The following is a 16,596-nucleotide window of genomic DNA, read 5'->3' as shown; positions in this document are numbered from 1 at the left end:
GCTCTCACACACACTCGCTGCCAGATCAAAGAGTCAGGATGATATTCACTGTCAAGTGGAGCTGCGTTAATATTATAATTCCCGGTCAGTAGGTGAAGGGCCTTGTGTTTTGTTTCATGTGCCTCTATAGATGAAAGTCAATGGATGAAGTAATCTTTGCCTTTCAGTGTTTACAGAAACCTGACAAACATTCTGATTTAACACAAAGGAGTATTTTAGTGCACTGATTCATGCACTGCGCTAAAGTTTGGATACAGCTTTAAGACCGTCAGCTTAAGGATTTGAAGCCTTTCATGTGCCAGAGGCTGAATACACAAAGACACTGCACTGACAGCAGGACATATACCCTCTTATAATCGGGGGTCTCATTGAGAGTCCCCTGCTTCAAACAATACTAAAACAGAGTAGGTGTATATCAGTAGGTGTATGTCATCCTATATGGCATGGAAAATTTAAGAAATGTAACTGAAAACAGTTTTGTTCAAGTGTTTAAAAATATGAGCAGTTGGGTCTTATTTTTTATTGATATGTTTAACTTTTTTCATTATTTTTCAATTAGGACTGTTTGTATATAGACTGAACTGGCTTATGGTTATTTGATGTTATTTCATACTTGTTATGCTGTCTAAAGGCTTACAAGTATAATAAATAATGAGGCTTTTCAAAGATGCAGAGAGGGAGCAGAACTGCAGAGGTTAACTCATTATCATCATAGTTTGTGTGGAAGATGTTGGTATTATTTCCATGCTGGCTGTCACCAGTAAGATACACATGCTTTAAAAATAAATATAAAATAATAACTTGAATGTTTGATTTAGAGTTTTTGGGGTGCTAGGTGTTAATTATAATACGAGATCGTTTGGTAACCATGGTAACACATAATTGGGTCAGCATGTGAGTGCAAGGACCTTCCCTGATAAAGGAATTGAAAAGCGGTTAAAACAGAGGTGAATTGTGCTTGTGTCCTAATCCAAACTCCATGCCCCATTTAATATTTATGACAGATGAGATCCAGTTGCTTGTGAAGAAACAGGGCATAACTTTGTGTAGATTTCGAGACTGATGATGCAGGATGATAGTTACCAAAACTCTCCAAAGAATGAATAACCTGTCAGTCGTTGTTGCTTCAACAACTAAGCAGCAAAGCAGTGTAGAGTAACATTACACAGAGTAACAAAATCACAAACATCGCAGGCAGTTTGTCATATAAGCTGTCTCTAATTAATTTGGTGAGTAACTTGTTTGCGTGCTCTCTGTAAACTGGTGTCTGTATGTGTCAAAGATAGTTTGTGAGGGAAGAACCTCCACTCTGTAACACCAATGTACAATAATTTAAGTTTATAAAGTTAATATTTTTGAATCAGGACGTTCAGTATTTGGATCAAGTAGCTCATAAAAAATAGGATTTAGGAGGTGATTAAGTAGTCTACAGCTGTTATTTCAATGTGTCAGATACATATTTAATCAACATTTAAGTAAATATGAGTATCAGATTGGACTCTGTATTGGCAGATACCCAATATTAAAGGACCCAGATTGAAATCAGAGACAAAAAAAACTTAACGGCCAAAGTTCAAACCAAGTGAACTACAGATGTGAGAGTGACATTTATCTGGTTTTTAACAAGACTGAGACCAGTGGGTTACAAAAACTAAAAATGACTAAGCATTTAAACTTCTAACACGAGTAAGAAAAACATTACAAATAGTTTTTGGTCACCAAGTCACTCAGCTGGAAAACGCTTTGATTCCATCTCATTTGCCTGAAAAAAACCTTACATTATGTTGACTCAAATCACTGCCTTTTTAACTGAGGAATGAAGACCACAGGGCAACACATTTCCAAAAGTTCATGGACAAAAAACTGCACAATTCCTACACTAAGATGCAGATCAGATGTTTCATATGACAACAGAATATAAAAGGTGTAACACAACCAGTTTATAACTTAACTGTTTAGCAGTATTGCTTGGAGGGAAACACATTTTCTGACATTCTAGTTGTTGCATTTATCTTGCTGGCTGTGTAAGTTATTGTTTTCTCCACATGTCGGAGATGAAGGTTAGAGATCTCATTAAAAGAAGGAGAATTACTTAACTATATAAATCACTGTCATAAGTTATTACTGTGTAGCAGGATTTATGAAGTATTTTTCCTTTCATATCTTCTATCTGTATGCGCAATCAAATGTATGTACCGTTCCTGGCCAGGATGACAGTGATGTACTGCTGGCTGAAGGTGCTGACAGTCAGCAGCATGGCTGGGCTCTGGGAGGTGATGAAGCTGAAGGCCATGTCCTCTCTGGCTCTGCTGCTGCTGCTTTCTACAGAGACACTGGAGGCCTGTGAGCTTCTGTTCTGCATCACTGAGAAAGGCTCCTGGAAGGTGTAGGTCACTGAGGACTCTCTGTCGAAGGACACCGATACCTCTGCACACACAGGTACACAGAACAATGGGTTTCAGTGCAGTGGTAACATTAAAAGACTAAAGCGCAGCTCACAGCCTCTAGAGACTGCATTGCTGAATGGCACCTCATTACATGAGAGTGTTCGATGGAACAATCCACACAATCTTATCAGTAGTGGGGTCAAAAATTTAGTTTAACTAAAGGAAAGGCCAATCAATATTTTTGAAATTAACACTGAATGAAAACACTGTGGTTAATGGTAATCTGGCTATAAGCAATGTCTATTTAGAGGTGTAGTAATAAGTATATGCAGCTACACAATCAATCTCTCAACAGGTGGATTCACTGTTTACCTACAATATTTAATGTAATATGTTGTTATTATTTTCTATACACAGGAGACTTTTGTTCCATTATATTAGCCTTTGAGGCAGTCCCTCCTCCCAGGCACTGGGTGTATCAAGCCTGGGTAGAAGTGCTGTCCTGAGGATAAACTCATCCCTTCCCTTGCTTTCACTCTATAACCCATAAGCTTGGCGGAGGGGTATGAAATTAAAGCGTATAGTCGAAACACAACTGGCAAACTGAATGCGTTTTTCATCCACACACATTACAATTATGAGGCGAACACATATTAAACTTCATCACAAAGAAAAAAAAAATCAATGACAACAAAGACACTGACTAATGGGAGAGGCATCTCTAAGGACTTAATGTTAATTGGCAATGTTATATCGGTTGCCACATTATCACAGGGATTCAAGTTTTGATCAATGTCAGTTAGACCACTGTTGCCTCAATGGGTGCTGAGAATTTAAATCAGTCCCTCCTCTGAGTTTTGTTGAGTGAAAACCGTTTTTAAAAACTTTTCAATTGAATACATTGTTCTTTAAGATGGGATGTTAATATCCCTACATCCCAAGACACCATTACAAAACCTTTCCTGTTTCACGTTGCTGCAATAACACAGTCCACAGTCACAGTCAGATTAGCTGTATCCAGGCATTGGTGATACCTTCATTTTTAACACACTGAGCCAGAGGAAGCAGTGTAAATATAAAAGTGTTAACAGATTAGCTGCATTTGCAGGCCAAGTTTTAATCTCACAATGAGGCTTCAAACAATTTTTCTCAACTGCTTCTATATGGAGGCTTGCTCAGCCTGCTGCTTTTCCATCTATAGGTTTCAGTCTGTCTGTGCTTTGCTCTGTGCTCCATATTGCAGGAAATAATTAGGTGTAATGCATCTTAAACGTTCTTGGAGTCAGGACAAAAATGTTTTGCCTCTTGCATTACTTTTATTTTTATTGGGGAGCAGTAATGGAATAGCTACCATAATGATTGATTATTTCTTTATAATATAATCAATATGGATCTATTTGAATAATTTACATAAATTGTGAAGCTCTTGCTAAACACAGTTTGACCAGCACTCACCTTGGTTACAGGTGGTTCCCCCGTAGGCAGACTGGGAACAGTCACAGACGTAGCCGTTGCTCTTCTCGATACACCTCCCCCTGTTGTGGCAGAGGCTGCTGGAGCCGCTGCAGTAGCCGGGACAACCGGAGCTCACCCCCGGCGTCATCTTGGCCCTCTCCTCCAGGTCAAAGCTCACGCTGTTGACCGTCAAACTCCTGATGCAGCCCAGGAAGCCTTTCTGCTGGGACGCTGTTCCCCCTAGGACAAGGACGGTCATTAGTCACATCTAACACTCACTGGCTGTGCCAAGAAGCATATTATGACTCTATAATCATGGTTGCCTTTAAGGCTGATGAGAATTTACAACAAGCATTTACTTAATTCTAATGCAACTCTGTAGGCATTTAAGTGTGTGAAACCTCACTTAGACTGAATATACAATGTAATGGACTAGTAGATGGGTTTCCAAGTTGTTGTTGTGCCTGTAATTAATCAAGTGTGCAGCTTCTCTTTCCCCCTGCAGCTGATAAATACTTTTTGTATTGTTATATATGAATGAAGCTTTGTCTGTATTTGTCAGTATCTGGTGTTTGGTATTTCTGATGACAACTAGCTGGAATTTCATACATGCTGATGTCGCTTCCTGTAATAAATACAGTACATGTAGTGTGGCTTTCATTCTCTTAATCTGTGCTGCCTGTCAATGGTTTGGGACACACACAGTTTATTTCTCACTACCTGCCAAAGTTAATTTTGTGAAGTCTGCCTTTGCATTATCACTGCTACTAGCTGCCATTTCCCACTAAAATTCCATGTGTCATGTTAGCTAGCTTAAGCTGTCAGATGTCTCGCAAACTGGCGTGTTGTAAAAGACAAGAGCCACATAGAAATTTACCTCTAAAAAGTCACTGCATTTGTTTCCATCAAGTTGCTTTATTTCTAAATACTGAAATATATAATATATATATAAGCTGTCAGGACATTTTGTCAATGTGTTTTCTGCCTATATGGGCTCAGTTTAACCAGCAGAATAGGCATTTAACTCTTGGTATCAAAAGAACAGGCTGTATCTATCACTGTAAACTGAAATATGAAAGATGGTGGGCACTTTTAAGTAAATAATTAACATTACTGTGTTACATAATAATACATACTTATTCCACATATTATTCCAGTATCCATCACAACTGTTTTGTGACACAATTAGCCACATCCATCGTCTGTCAAATTCTGCATCAATAAATGGAGAGTTTTATTTATTTATTTTACTTTTTTTTACCTGAGGGTTAGGTCAAAAGTAGTTTTTTAGTTAAGTAGGTTATGCAGGCAAAATCATGAAATCATGTAAAGGTATTTTCTTTGTTTCATCTAATTTACGGTTTGGTCTTGTAGACATTATTTCTATAATGTGAGTTTTTTACTGACCCAGCTCTATTTCATATTATTCTTATCTACTGTTTTAAACTAGCAATCAGTTTTGAAATGTCAGGGCTAAAGGCCTCCACATAATCACATACGCATATTAAGTCTGTTCTGAGAGAATGGATCTTTTCATGGAACAATTAAATCTTTACCTAATGACAAGTTATTCTGAGATTCACGGAGGACTATTCCTTTCATTTGTCATTTCACTCTAGTTAATTATTTCTTAAAGTAAATGATCCATTAAGTGCATGAACTGAGGCCTAAAATGGAGCACATGAGAAAAAAAAAACAGTCTTTTTAATGGTATCTCTGTCCCTTCCAGAGGGCTGGTGTATTATTAAGGAGACACATTAAAATGTCAGATGGGAAAAGGCTGCTGGAGAAATGTGAGAGGACAAAGAGAACGGCCATGCTCCTGAACCAGAGAGATAATAGAAAACAATAAAATAAATTAGTTCTCCACAATTGCTTAAAGGATAAGTTGAGATTTTTTAAAAGTCTATCTTAATACAATGCTCACAAGCCAAGTACGATGTGAGAGTCACGGCTATATGTTATAAATAGGAGACAAAATCCACAGTCCAGTGTTTGTCGTGTTATTTTGGTAATATTAAAAACTCTGGACAGAGATGTTGGCACATTCTGTCTAAGTTTTTGATTCACATGGAATATATATATATTCTTTGTATGACAATTCTGTTTGTGTTATGTGCCCTGTACCCATACAAAGTACATGGGGAAAAAGCAGTAAAAAAAGTTGATCACAAAAAAAATATCCATACTCCTCATTCTGTGTAAAAATGCATTGAGCCAAGGCTAATGTGAGGCTCATTTGATTCATGTGTGAAATCAAGTGGGTATCTTTGTCCTGGTAATCTTTATTGTGGGTGTTTTGTCACAGCAATAAACGTACATGCGCCCATCAGGTTGTATCCCTCCACCTCAGCCAGGAAACACTGTCCACATAATCACAAAAATGGAATTTCACACTAAAAAAAGGCTGTAACTTTGGAAGATAAATTTGTCTAATCCAGACTGATAACACATTTTTTCATGGTGTGAGGACTGTGGATTTTGGCCACTAAACAGTAAGGTAGGAGATATCTTGTTCAGTTCAGGTAAACTTTTGAAATGAACAATAACAACATATATATTCTGTATTTTTCAATGAGAAAGGAGGAGTAGATGTCATTTGAATGATTTTTAAGGAGGTATTTGAACTTTTTTTGTGGAAAGACGATATCATACACAAATTATTGGTCAAAGTAGAGCATTTTTATGTCTTTGACCATGTCTGGAGGGAATATTTAACTTCTTTTCTTCACTCTCTCCACTCTGATCAACCTATTTTCCAGCCACAGCAGGCAGCTGTGTTCAGAGAAAAAGCTCTAATTAATCCACTGTATGCTACCTTCTCAGCACCCAACAGTGAACTGACGGGTGAATAAAGTGGAACATTTAGCAGCTAGACAGATGCATATTTACCTCAAAAGCCCAAAACAGAGCTAAAATGAGAGTATTTAACTTTATAAAGGCGATAATATGTCAATATTGTGTTTACAGGTTGTTTTACTTCCCCCAAGTGGCCAAAAAAATCAAGTAATGCCTGTTTGAATAAACCCCTGTCTCTGGTGGAGGTCTGTTGAGTCTGATGGTGAGCCTACCTACAAACAGCTGACTGCTGAGCCGTAAGCGGAGGTGTCCATCAGCTGGAGCCTCCAGGAAGCGGAGGGGGAGCTGGTCGACCTGCAGGGAGGCCTCCTTCACGTTACGCTCTGCCCTCACGTGGTGCCACTGCCTGTCATTCAGAGGGAGGTGGGACTTCACGGACAGGACCGCCGGACCGTTTCCCACATCAAAAGAGAAAGTCACGACTGAGGGAGCTGGGAGGCCGGCGGGGGAATGTACACACATGTACACACATACACAGACAAACACACACACGACAGCCAGGTCAGACTAAATGCGATACTAGTTTTTCCTTTTCCTTTCTGATGCGATGTGATACAATCCTGCTGGGGAAAACTTGATGACCTGAATAGATTTATGAGGCGGGCTCAGCTGACAGCTCGTCAATATTTCACAATGTCTCAGATGCTGCAGTGAAAGACGATGGCTTCAAATATCCTGAGAACTACTCCCTTAGGTTTTTTTAAAAAAAACACACTGTAATCAACAACGTCACACCTTTTTCAACACCTATCATAAACAAACTGATGCACTGCTGGTTGAACTGCCTCTCTTGTGAATAGAAATAATTAGTAAATGCTTGATGCTGGTAAGTACAAGCTCATGTCCCTGAATTCTTTAATACAGTCTTAAAAACCAGTGACTTCCTTCATTTACTCATGTATCTTATTTAGCCAAATGAAACACATCACTTAGCAGCATTTTATTTTCTTTACTTCCTGGACGCCATGCATTTCTGAATATTAGATATATATATTTACAGTAAATCTACAGGATAATTTGATGAATTATGTATACTTTATCCATGTGGTGTATTCATTAAGGATTTCAACATGGTAGTAAGGAAATGCTTTTAAAGTCTGCTCTGACAGCATGACATTGCCGTTGACTGGCATTAGCATTGCATCATGCTGTGCAGTGTCTGACAGCTAGCTTCTCTGGGAAATTAAACTGTCAACTACAGTACAGCTAGCATTTCCATCTGAGAGAAGCAAAAAATATCACCGGCAGCTTTTACACATGCTCTCATGTTTGGCTCCTCTTTTCCGCTGTCCTTTTCATGTAATTGTGACCATTCACTCACAGCTGAGCTCCACTCTGATGAAGTCTTTGAGGCCCAGGTTCTCTAGAAACACTCCTGAAGGAGCGCTAGTCTTGAAGTAGAAGGAGATATCAGAGGCGAGTTCGGCCTGCGGGGTGGGGAAGTAGAGGTAGGAGGACTCCTGGTAGAAAGTGGCTGCATTCCATACAGACTCTGAAAGAAAAAGAGAATGAAAGAAGGAAGTAAAGTAAGAAGATACCTGGATGATGTACCAAGTAAGGTGCATCTCATTTATCTTATTTGTCTCCATATTTCCCTCACTTTTCCGTCATCCTCCTCACAACATGAGGAAGAGATTTGAAAAGTGAGGAGGAGAGAGTTAGTGAAACATGACATCTGATCTGTCATGTGTCCTTCCAAAGACAGCTGGTAGGAAACCTGATGTGTGAGATGAGACATCTCTAGTGTTAAAGTATCCAGACCTCCTCCCTAATGAGGTGGTATGATAACGTCATGCTTTTTCCTTTGCTACTGAGAGAAATCAACTATTATTTGCATTTCCAAGAGGTCCTTTGTCAGGAAAATGTCAAGAAAGATCATTTAAAGTATTTGAACCAACAACCAAAGCAGTTGTTTTTGTGGTGGGGACAGTGTTTGTATATCACACAGTATGTTGTTTTCCACCAGGTGCCAGCCTTTAAGCAATTTAAGTCTTACAGCTGTTAATTGGTGCACATATTGTGACAGCACCTAGATTTCCTGTCTGGTTTGGTTGCTGGGATCTGGGGAGTTGCTCTTTGGGAGTCATGGTTGACACCTGGGTAGGTGTGACTGCTGATCTATATACACACTCACCAACGACTTCATTAGGTACACCTGTGCAATCTAATGCAATCCATAAATTCCACATTTACGAAGCTTCTACATTTTCAGTTTTTGTTGACGTTGTCAGAAAGGTAATAGTTCTACTTTAGGTTTATTATTGAGCTGGTAGTGGGTGGTGGCGGTTTACTGGACTAAATTATATTGAGAGGTGTTCTTAATATTTTGTTCACTCCATTAACATACATGAGGGAGGCAAAAAGTTAGGAACACTTTTCAATATAATGCACCCCAGTACACCACCACCACCCACTACAGTCTCATTAATAAACATAAAGTAGAATTATCACCTTTCTGACAATGTCAACAAAAACTGAAAATGTATAAGCTCTGTAAATGTAAAATTTATGGCAGAGCTGTTGTATGCTTGTTATTTGCATCTGCTCTCATAGATTTTTTCTTCACTTACAGTACATGTTCATACATTGATTCTATAATTGTCCAGATTAGATTATGCAGTGTCTCGTAATTGTGTAAATGTCTCATAATGATTTACAATTGAATTAGCTCTCATTACAGGTATGATGTTTCTGGAAATATTCTAGACATGTATACATCATTATATAAACATTTTTCTATAATTCAGCCTGACACATTTGGTTTCTTTGGGGAACTTTAAACCTCTGTTTAATATTCTGGGGGTTTGAACTACATTTGACTGCAGATATGCTACTAAAAAATTGCAACCCTCTGTCCACAGCTCACTCTGGGACATGAAGCAGTGAATATCTACAGTCCCTTTCATGCAGGGCCTCTCTCCAGCTCTAAGCCCCCTGAGCTTCCCCCATTTGGCAGCACTGCCTGGCTGCACAACATGAGTCCACAGAGCCAGTGAGACTTGTAACAGAACAGATGAAGTTAAACTCTCTATTCATGGATAAACACATAAGCACAAGGTAAACACATCTTTTCAACATGGTTTGTCTCTGATCAACACAACGGCCTCCATCTGCAACCAAATCTGGCACAGTAGCTTCAACACTGAGGTGATCACCTACTGTCTCCATAACAACGCAGAGGGCCGACGTGGTAGACAGCCTGTGAGCCCGTTCTGTTGGTGTCTCCAATCACTATCTGGCTCACTGGTAGGTGGTCTTTATAGGAGAGGATTCCTGTGTCATTTGCCCTGTGACAGACAATAAATAAATAAATAAATAAATAGTAACACAGAGCCCTCAGGGGTTGGATGCCTTTACGGGGGTCCAGATAAAGGCATCCATTCTTCTGCATTAGCACAGAGCGCAGAGTAAACACATTAAAAAGGGAGCAATCTATCACAATGCAGACAACTCCCTCTGGAAATATGCAAACTGAGCTGAATCCAGGGAAGCTTTGGAGTGGATTAACATACAAAATGCAAAGAGCGTTTAATACACTAAAACTATAATACAGCCTTTGTTCCTCCATTCAGCGCTTAGAAATTAGGATCGTAATTGTAATATTATGTATAAGCCATAATTAATAATTTTGAAGTACACAATGGAATATTAAGATTTAGATGACATTGTCTACTGTGATCATCATACCACACAATCCAAAACAGGAAATTACGTGAGCATGATTTTTATTTTTTATTTTATTTTCGAGAAACAAATGCTGTTCTGTAGATATTCTGTAGATAGATGCAGATAGATGCAAAATAAAAACACTTCACAAATTCCAGATTGTGAGGTGCTTTTGGTGTCTGTATGCGATTTGTGAATTTTTTTTAGAAATATTCTTTCTGGACTTGAAATGCCTGTATATGTTTACATAATGTACCATGCTTCTGTATCCGCGTCACAGTTGCAGAAGTAGTTCATGTCCATGCAGTTCTCCTCCAGGCTACAGGAGCACTGCTGAACTCCAGGCAGGAAGCCTCCCCAATAGCTTCGCTTCTCTCCCTCCCGGTCCAGCCACCAGGACAGCGGGCTGCCATCTGCAACGATACACCAGACAGTCAGTGACCACTGCCACTGTCTGATGCCTGAGAATGCCAAAGCTCATGTATGTAGGACAAAGTCATGGGTTATATTTAGAGCACTGTACTGTTGAGCTTTGTTGCTTTTATCTTAAAATACCAATATATATATGTGTGTATATGTGTATATAGATGTGGAAGTGCCCTGAAAATACAGATAAACAATTACAGCAAACAAAAAAAAAGAAATATTCATAGGCAAGTGTGATACAGAAGTGAAATCTGTAAGAGGCAGCTGTTTCAAGAGGCCTATAGAATATGTAACAATAATTAGCAAAAAACCTAGCAGGTAAAATTGAAATTAAGGTAAACAAAACCTCACAAAATAATGAAAATCTTTTTTTTTTTTTTCATTAAACAGATTAAATATTTAAGCACTGGGAAAGACAAAAAACAAACAATTCAGGCACTTATTTGTGTATTTGTTTGCACTTTAAAATACACAATATATACAAGATATAATAAATGGAGATATTCACATACATATATATACACAAACACATACACACACACAATATATAATAATAGAAAAAGCAATTAAAGGACAAGAAACAAATAAGACATTGGGAATGAAAAAAAAAAAAATTTCTCACTAGAGATTTTCTTACAGAAAGTAAAAACAGTTAAAAAGTATCTTAAATCCACCTATGTCCTCATCAGCTGAGCCCTTTTTATTCTCACTAAATGGGTTGTTTTCTCAGTTTTTTGTTTTGATCCTCTGCTAGCACCTCATGACAAGCTGTCTGTGAGTGTCACTGGGGCTACAGCAAAGCCATCAAAGGCGAGATTCATTACCACCACTATGGGGTTAAGTGGTCCAGCTTCAATCATCTGTCACACAACGTGATCCTGCATTGGAGATGAAACCAGCGAGCAGGGAAAAGCCCATTAAGCCTCATGTCACTATACATAATCAAGTGTCACATGCTTCCTACCCAGCATACATTACAGCTGCATTAGGCAAAGTTTTTATGTATGGATTCACATGTCATATTAGTAGTCACAGAGTGAGGCTGAGACAATGCGGGGTGCCATCAATTCACTCTGTTTGCTCAACACCACCTGGCAATCTCCTCCGAATAGGATGCAATGACCTATGGCTAACAGTCTAATGCCTTATTTAGACTGAAATTGGAGAGACGAAATTTACGTGTATGCAATGGCAAAGTGCAGACAGGGCAATAAATCATGTGGGCGAGAACTAAATTAGCTAGAAAGTCAACATTTGCATTACATAGGTTGAAAATAATACACTCTTTATTGTCTTTACCCTCTAACCCTATGCTTGAGTCACTGCAGAGATACTGCAACCCTACTGTTCTGCTGCTTGTTTTAAAACACTATTCAGACACCGAACAGGTTCACCAATAAGAAAAAGCAACATTCAATACTGATGGGGGAGGTCATCATACCATCTCCCACAATTTGGCCTGATATTGGCAGGATTTATTCTAAACAAGAAAGCAAATTTATTTTAATCGCACCATTAAAAAAACAACAAAAAAACAGAGGCTAGATTTTGGTGGGCGTTGTGTAAAGCCCTGTAAGCAGCCACTAAAGTCTATGCCTCACAATACAAAAAATCTGGGACCAAACACTGATTATGGTGCTAGAAATTTCAGAAACTCCGAAATACAAAGAGTTCATATTATGGGAAGCATGGATGTTTAAAATCTATTTGATGCCAATGTTTCTATTGGATTCTTGTGACATTTTGGTCTGGTGGTGGTGGTGATACAGCAGGTCAAGGGATCTGACCAGTATTTGCTGAAATGTTTACTTCTCTACAAGACGTCTCAATAAAAAAAAAACATTCTGATCTGTAGCAAGAAAGAAACACAAAAACCACAAGACATCAAAACCAGTCAGGTGGATAAAGACGAATGTGCTGCATACTTAAATGACAACTTTCTGAATGCTAAATTGCCACTGTAGGTTTCATGTAGACAGTTGAAACAAATACCTCTCAAATGTATCGGTACTGAAAAAAACATGGTGCTGCAACATACATGAGGGGGCAAAGAGCAAAAAGACAGCAGAGAATAACGACGCTGGTGTTGTGAATCTTAATTACTTCTTCATTGTCATGTTAAAGGCCATTGTGTTGCCTCTAAGCAAACTTCATTCATTATGGTTATCAGCAAAAAAACGTGTGTTTAACGATGCGAATCAGACCGCAGCTGAACACAGTTGCAAAGATATTAAATGACTGAACATCTGTATTTTAAGTGAACAGTAGAGACTGATAGTAAAGAAGGGCAGAGAGGGGACATGTTATTCTGGATGTGAACCGGATGTGACCTCGGCACATGCCTGTCTGGAAGCCCAGTAGGCTGCTTGTAACAGCTGTTGTTTATATTTTTTCCCTATAAATTAGCATGATGAATGCAATTTTGTTCAATAATTAAACTGAATATGCTGTAAAGTACGTTTGTTGTCAAAATGGTTGTTGTTTGTGTCTATAAACTCGACATTTGACATTTTTCCACAGGAGATATTTGCATTCAAACAACAAATGTAACCATTAAGCTATTGAGGTTGTTTCTGATTCAGGCAGCTATAAAATAACCTATTTTTCTGACTGTCTTTGGTGTCTGGTGTGATAATGAACTTGTTTGTTTGCACACACATGGTAGCAAGGGAATAGTGGAATCTGGGACTTCATGAATGTTTCATGAATTAAGTGCAAATGTTTGGATGTTTGGGACATCATAGGTGCCTGAGCACTGCAGGATGAATGCACACAGAAAGATTGGAGACCACCTTTCTAGTTATTGTGAAAATATGAATGAAGAGCAAATCAGGAGGAAGGGTGCTGAAGGGGCAGCGACTCCCAATGTGGCAAAGCACAGACAGCCTGACTTTAAATTCACGATTTAACACAGCAAACAAACACTTCTGCAATGCTTCAATGTGCAGTCAACTCACACAACATCCACACTCAGTCCATATTCAGACCCACTTTAGCCCTGTGTGAATAAATACAGCCCCCTCATTCATTTAAAGTTCCCCTCCACTCAAAAATATGTTTTTCTTCTTGTTCCTACAGTTGGATGTTTGAGCTTCACTGTGCAGAATGATGTATGTGCACAGTTTGACACTACAAGTCTGTTTTATATTTATGTGCTGAAAGTGGAAAGTTTCTATGAACTGATTGGAAATATGATTTTAAGGGGCGGGCCTATGAGCAGGATTTGTGGCATCACAACTAGTTTGGAAGCCAATCCTGGACAAATATTCAATTTACACAAGTGTGATGTGGAAACCTGAAGCCTCCAGTGCACATACACTGAGAATGGACTTTACAGTGAAGTAGGAGACATCTTGTGTCCAACAGTTAAACTTATGTAATGAACAATATTTGCATATTCATAGATTCTGGATTTTTTAATGAGGGAGAAGGAGTTGTAGTGAACGAACCCAGGGATAGAAAAAAAAGCTTTCAGAAACATTATGATGTGTTAATCTAACAGTATATCTGAGCAAGGAGTAAGGAGCACACAGACATAATGACCTCTTACCTCAAGGCATGAAAGATGTTAGAATAAAAACATTGAACAGATATAAAAAAAAAAAAAAAAGGCCAGCTTTTCTCCTCACCCCACAGATCAACTGATAGACTGTCCTCACTTCTTATGCTCGCTCAAACTAGCTCATAAATTTGGGATAAGCTCACATTCCTGAGCGTCTCTCTCTCACTCTTCATCTCCCTTTCTATTCACAATGAGTGTCTGAAATGGTCAAAATGTCTGCTAAAATGTGTAAAAATATTTTTCTGGACTTGGCTAACCTCGGTTGTGTCAGAATCATCTAATTATTTTAAAATCATAAGAAATTCAAACTCTGTTTCAAAATTCTGTTAATTTACATGATATAAGACACTATTATAACCACCAAGGTGTATTATTAGCTATGGTTTGATTGCTATGATCATGTAGACCTTTCTTAATAGCTTAGCTACAGATCAGGAAATGAAGGTAGTCTGTATTTATTTGGTTAATCAATTTATTTGCAATTTCTAAGTGTTTTCCCACAGGTTGTCATGATATGCTGACACTGACGACAGAAATGAGCAAGTATCCAATTGTAATACAAAAAATCCAATAGTCTTCAAATATTCTATCAGAATAAAATTATTTCCCTTTAAGTTGAAGGCCTGTTTTTCTCTCCACAGAAAGGAATTAATAAGTAATCCAAGGCATCCCCCAAATGAGCGCCAAAGATCCTATTGCTTCAAAAACACGCCTCCTAGACTATAAGAAGTTTTATAACTTTTGTCTGGTACTTGCTAGCTGCTGCTGCTTCTTCCCTTTTATTCCTGGCCTTGCCTTGATGGCCCGTTCATTGTGTTTCGGGCGTTGTCTTTTCCACTTTTTTGAGTGCTGAAAACTCAAGAAAGAAAACTCCCAACTAAGAAGAAAGTCTGCAAAGATGCCTAAAGCCACAAAGCAAGTACCAGTTTAGTCATTGCACACTGTCACTACAGTTTGAATATCTATTATTTTTGTAATCTCCTATCTATTATCACATAGTTAGACTTTTCCTATGACTCTTTTGGTTATTTAGAGCTCCAGCATCCAACTCTGCAGCCTGCCACTGAACGCACCAAGACAGGAACACACACCCCTGCTGTGTGTTTACTGCGCTGCCTCAGCTAGTGTGAGACTGGATTCAACCGCTGGAAGAAGTGCTGAACCAGCTACTTCACTGAACCTGCAGCGGTTCTCATCCAGCTGTCACACTGGCAACCCGAGGATCACCAAGTCAGCTTCTCCATGCTCGGCACTTACCGGGAAGTTCGTCTCATCATCAGCCATCCATCACCACAGAAACAGTAGGAAACCATCTGCCATGCGTTCTATCTCACAGTTGATGCAGAGCTCAGTTCTAAATTAAATTTTTATCGCTTTAGTTAGAGTCTTGGCCCTTCATGGCACTTTTGACTTGTTTTTGATAACATTCATTCATTCATTCATTCTGTCGGCAATAACTTGTTAATTGAATTTCCCCCATTCATTCATTCATTCATTCATTCATTCATTCATTCATTCATTCATTCATTCATTCATTCTAGTTGTATATATGTGTATGCTTAGTTGTTCCCTATTCATCTCTATCCCTTGGTAGTTCAATAAGTATCTTGATTCATCACCGAGTTGTTGTATTTGTGTATTCCTTTACAACAGAGATGAAGATGCCTGTATTCAGAGCTCATGACTTTCAAATATAAGACTGATTCATTTTATGTAAATAATTTGCCCCCTAATTTACTGATTTCTTAATTTAATTAATGAACTAATTGATTAATTCATCAATAATCTTATGAGTGCATAATATTAATTTCCAAGTGTAGTACCCCCACAAAGTAGATGTCATTTTAAGGATTTTTATGTGGTAATTATACTTTGTTGTGAAAAAAACATATTAGGCACACATTATTGTTCCAAGCAGAGTATTTTTAAATTAATACATGTCTGGAGGGGATCTTTAAATAAGGCCACAGTGGGGCTGCCAATGCAGAAAGCTCTGGCATGAAAGTTAAAGTCAACTTTTGCTGGACCACAATACACGTAGTCCTGCAAGACATCCACCTTGCCAAAAAATACGTGAAAATAAATACATGCAAGCGCACATTCCTGTTTGACTACTTTATCACATGAATGTCGTGATTCTACTGTTAACATCAACAAATAAGATGCCTAAGTTCAGAGTTGTAAAATCGTTTCTTAAAATATTCGCTGTGCAGTGTTTAGGCATCTCAACACATTTATCTG

At 38.5% G+C, this 16,596-nt stretch overlaps 1 protein-coding gene across 1 annotated transcript in view; it reads right to left on the bottom strand.

Moving 5' to 3' along the window:
• Positions 1-16,596, bottom strand: part of LOC122992791 (contactin-associated protein-like 5) — an 81,832-nt gene that overhangs the window by 8,140 nt on the left and 57,096 nt on the right. Inside the window, exons 14-19 of the mRNA XM_044366720.1 lie at positions 10,624-10,780; positions 9,861-9,988; positions 8,023-8,193; positions 6,914-7,132; positions 3,843-4,082; positions 2,197-2,427 (exon numbers count right to left, since the gene is read on the bottom strand). Of these exons, the coding sequence (XP_044222655.1) occupies positions 2,197-2,427; positions 3,843-4,082; positions 6,914-7,132; positions 8,023-8,193; positions 9,861-9,988; positions 10,624-10,780 (1,146 nt within the window). The remainder of the gene's footprint in view (positions 1-2,196; positions 2,428-3,842; positions 4,083-6,913; positions 7,133-8,022; positions 8,194-9,860; positions 9,989-10,623; positions 10,781-16,596) is intronic.

The sequence above is a fragment of the Thunnus albacares genome, chromosome 11, assembly GCF_914725855.1.
Source record: "Thunnus albacares chromosome 11, fThuAlb1.1, whole genome shotgun sequence".
Classification (NCBI taxonomy): Eukaryota; Metazoa; Chordata; class Actinopteri; order Scombriformes; family Scombridae; genus Thunnus; species Thunnus albacares.
Note: the sequence above shows the minus strand (reverse complement) of the source record. Positions and strands in the feature narration are given on the sequence as shown.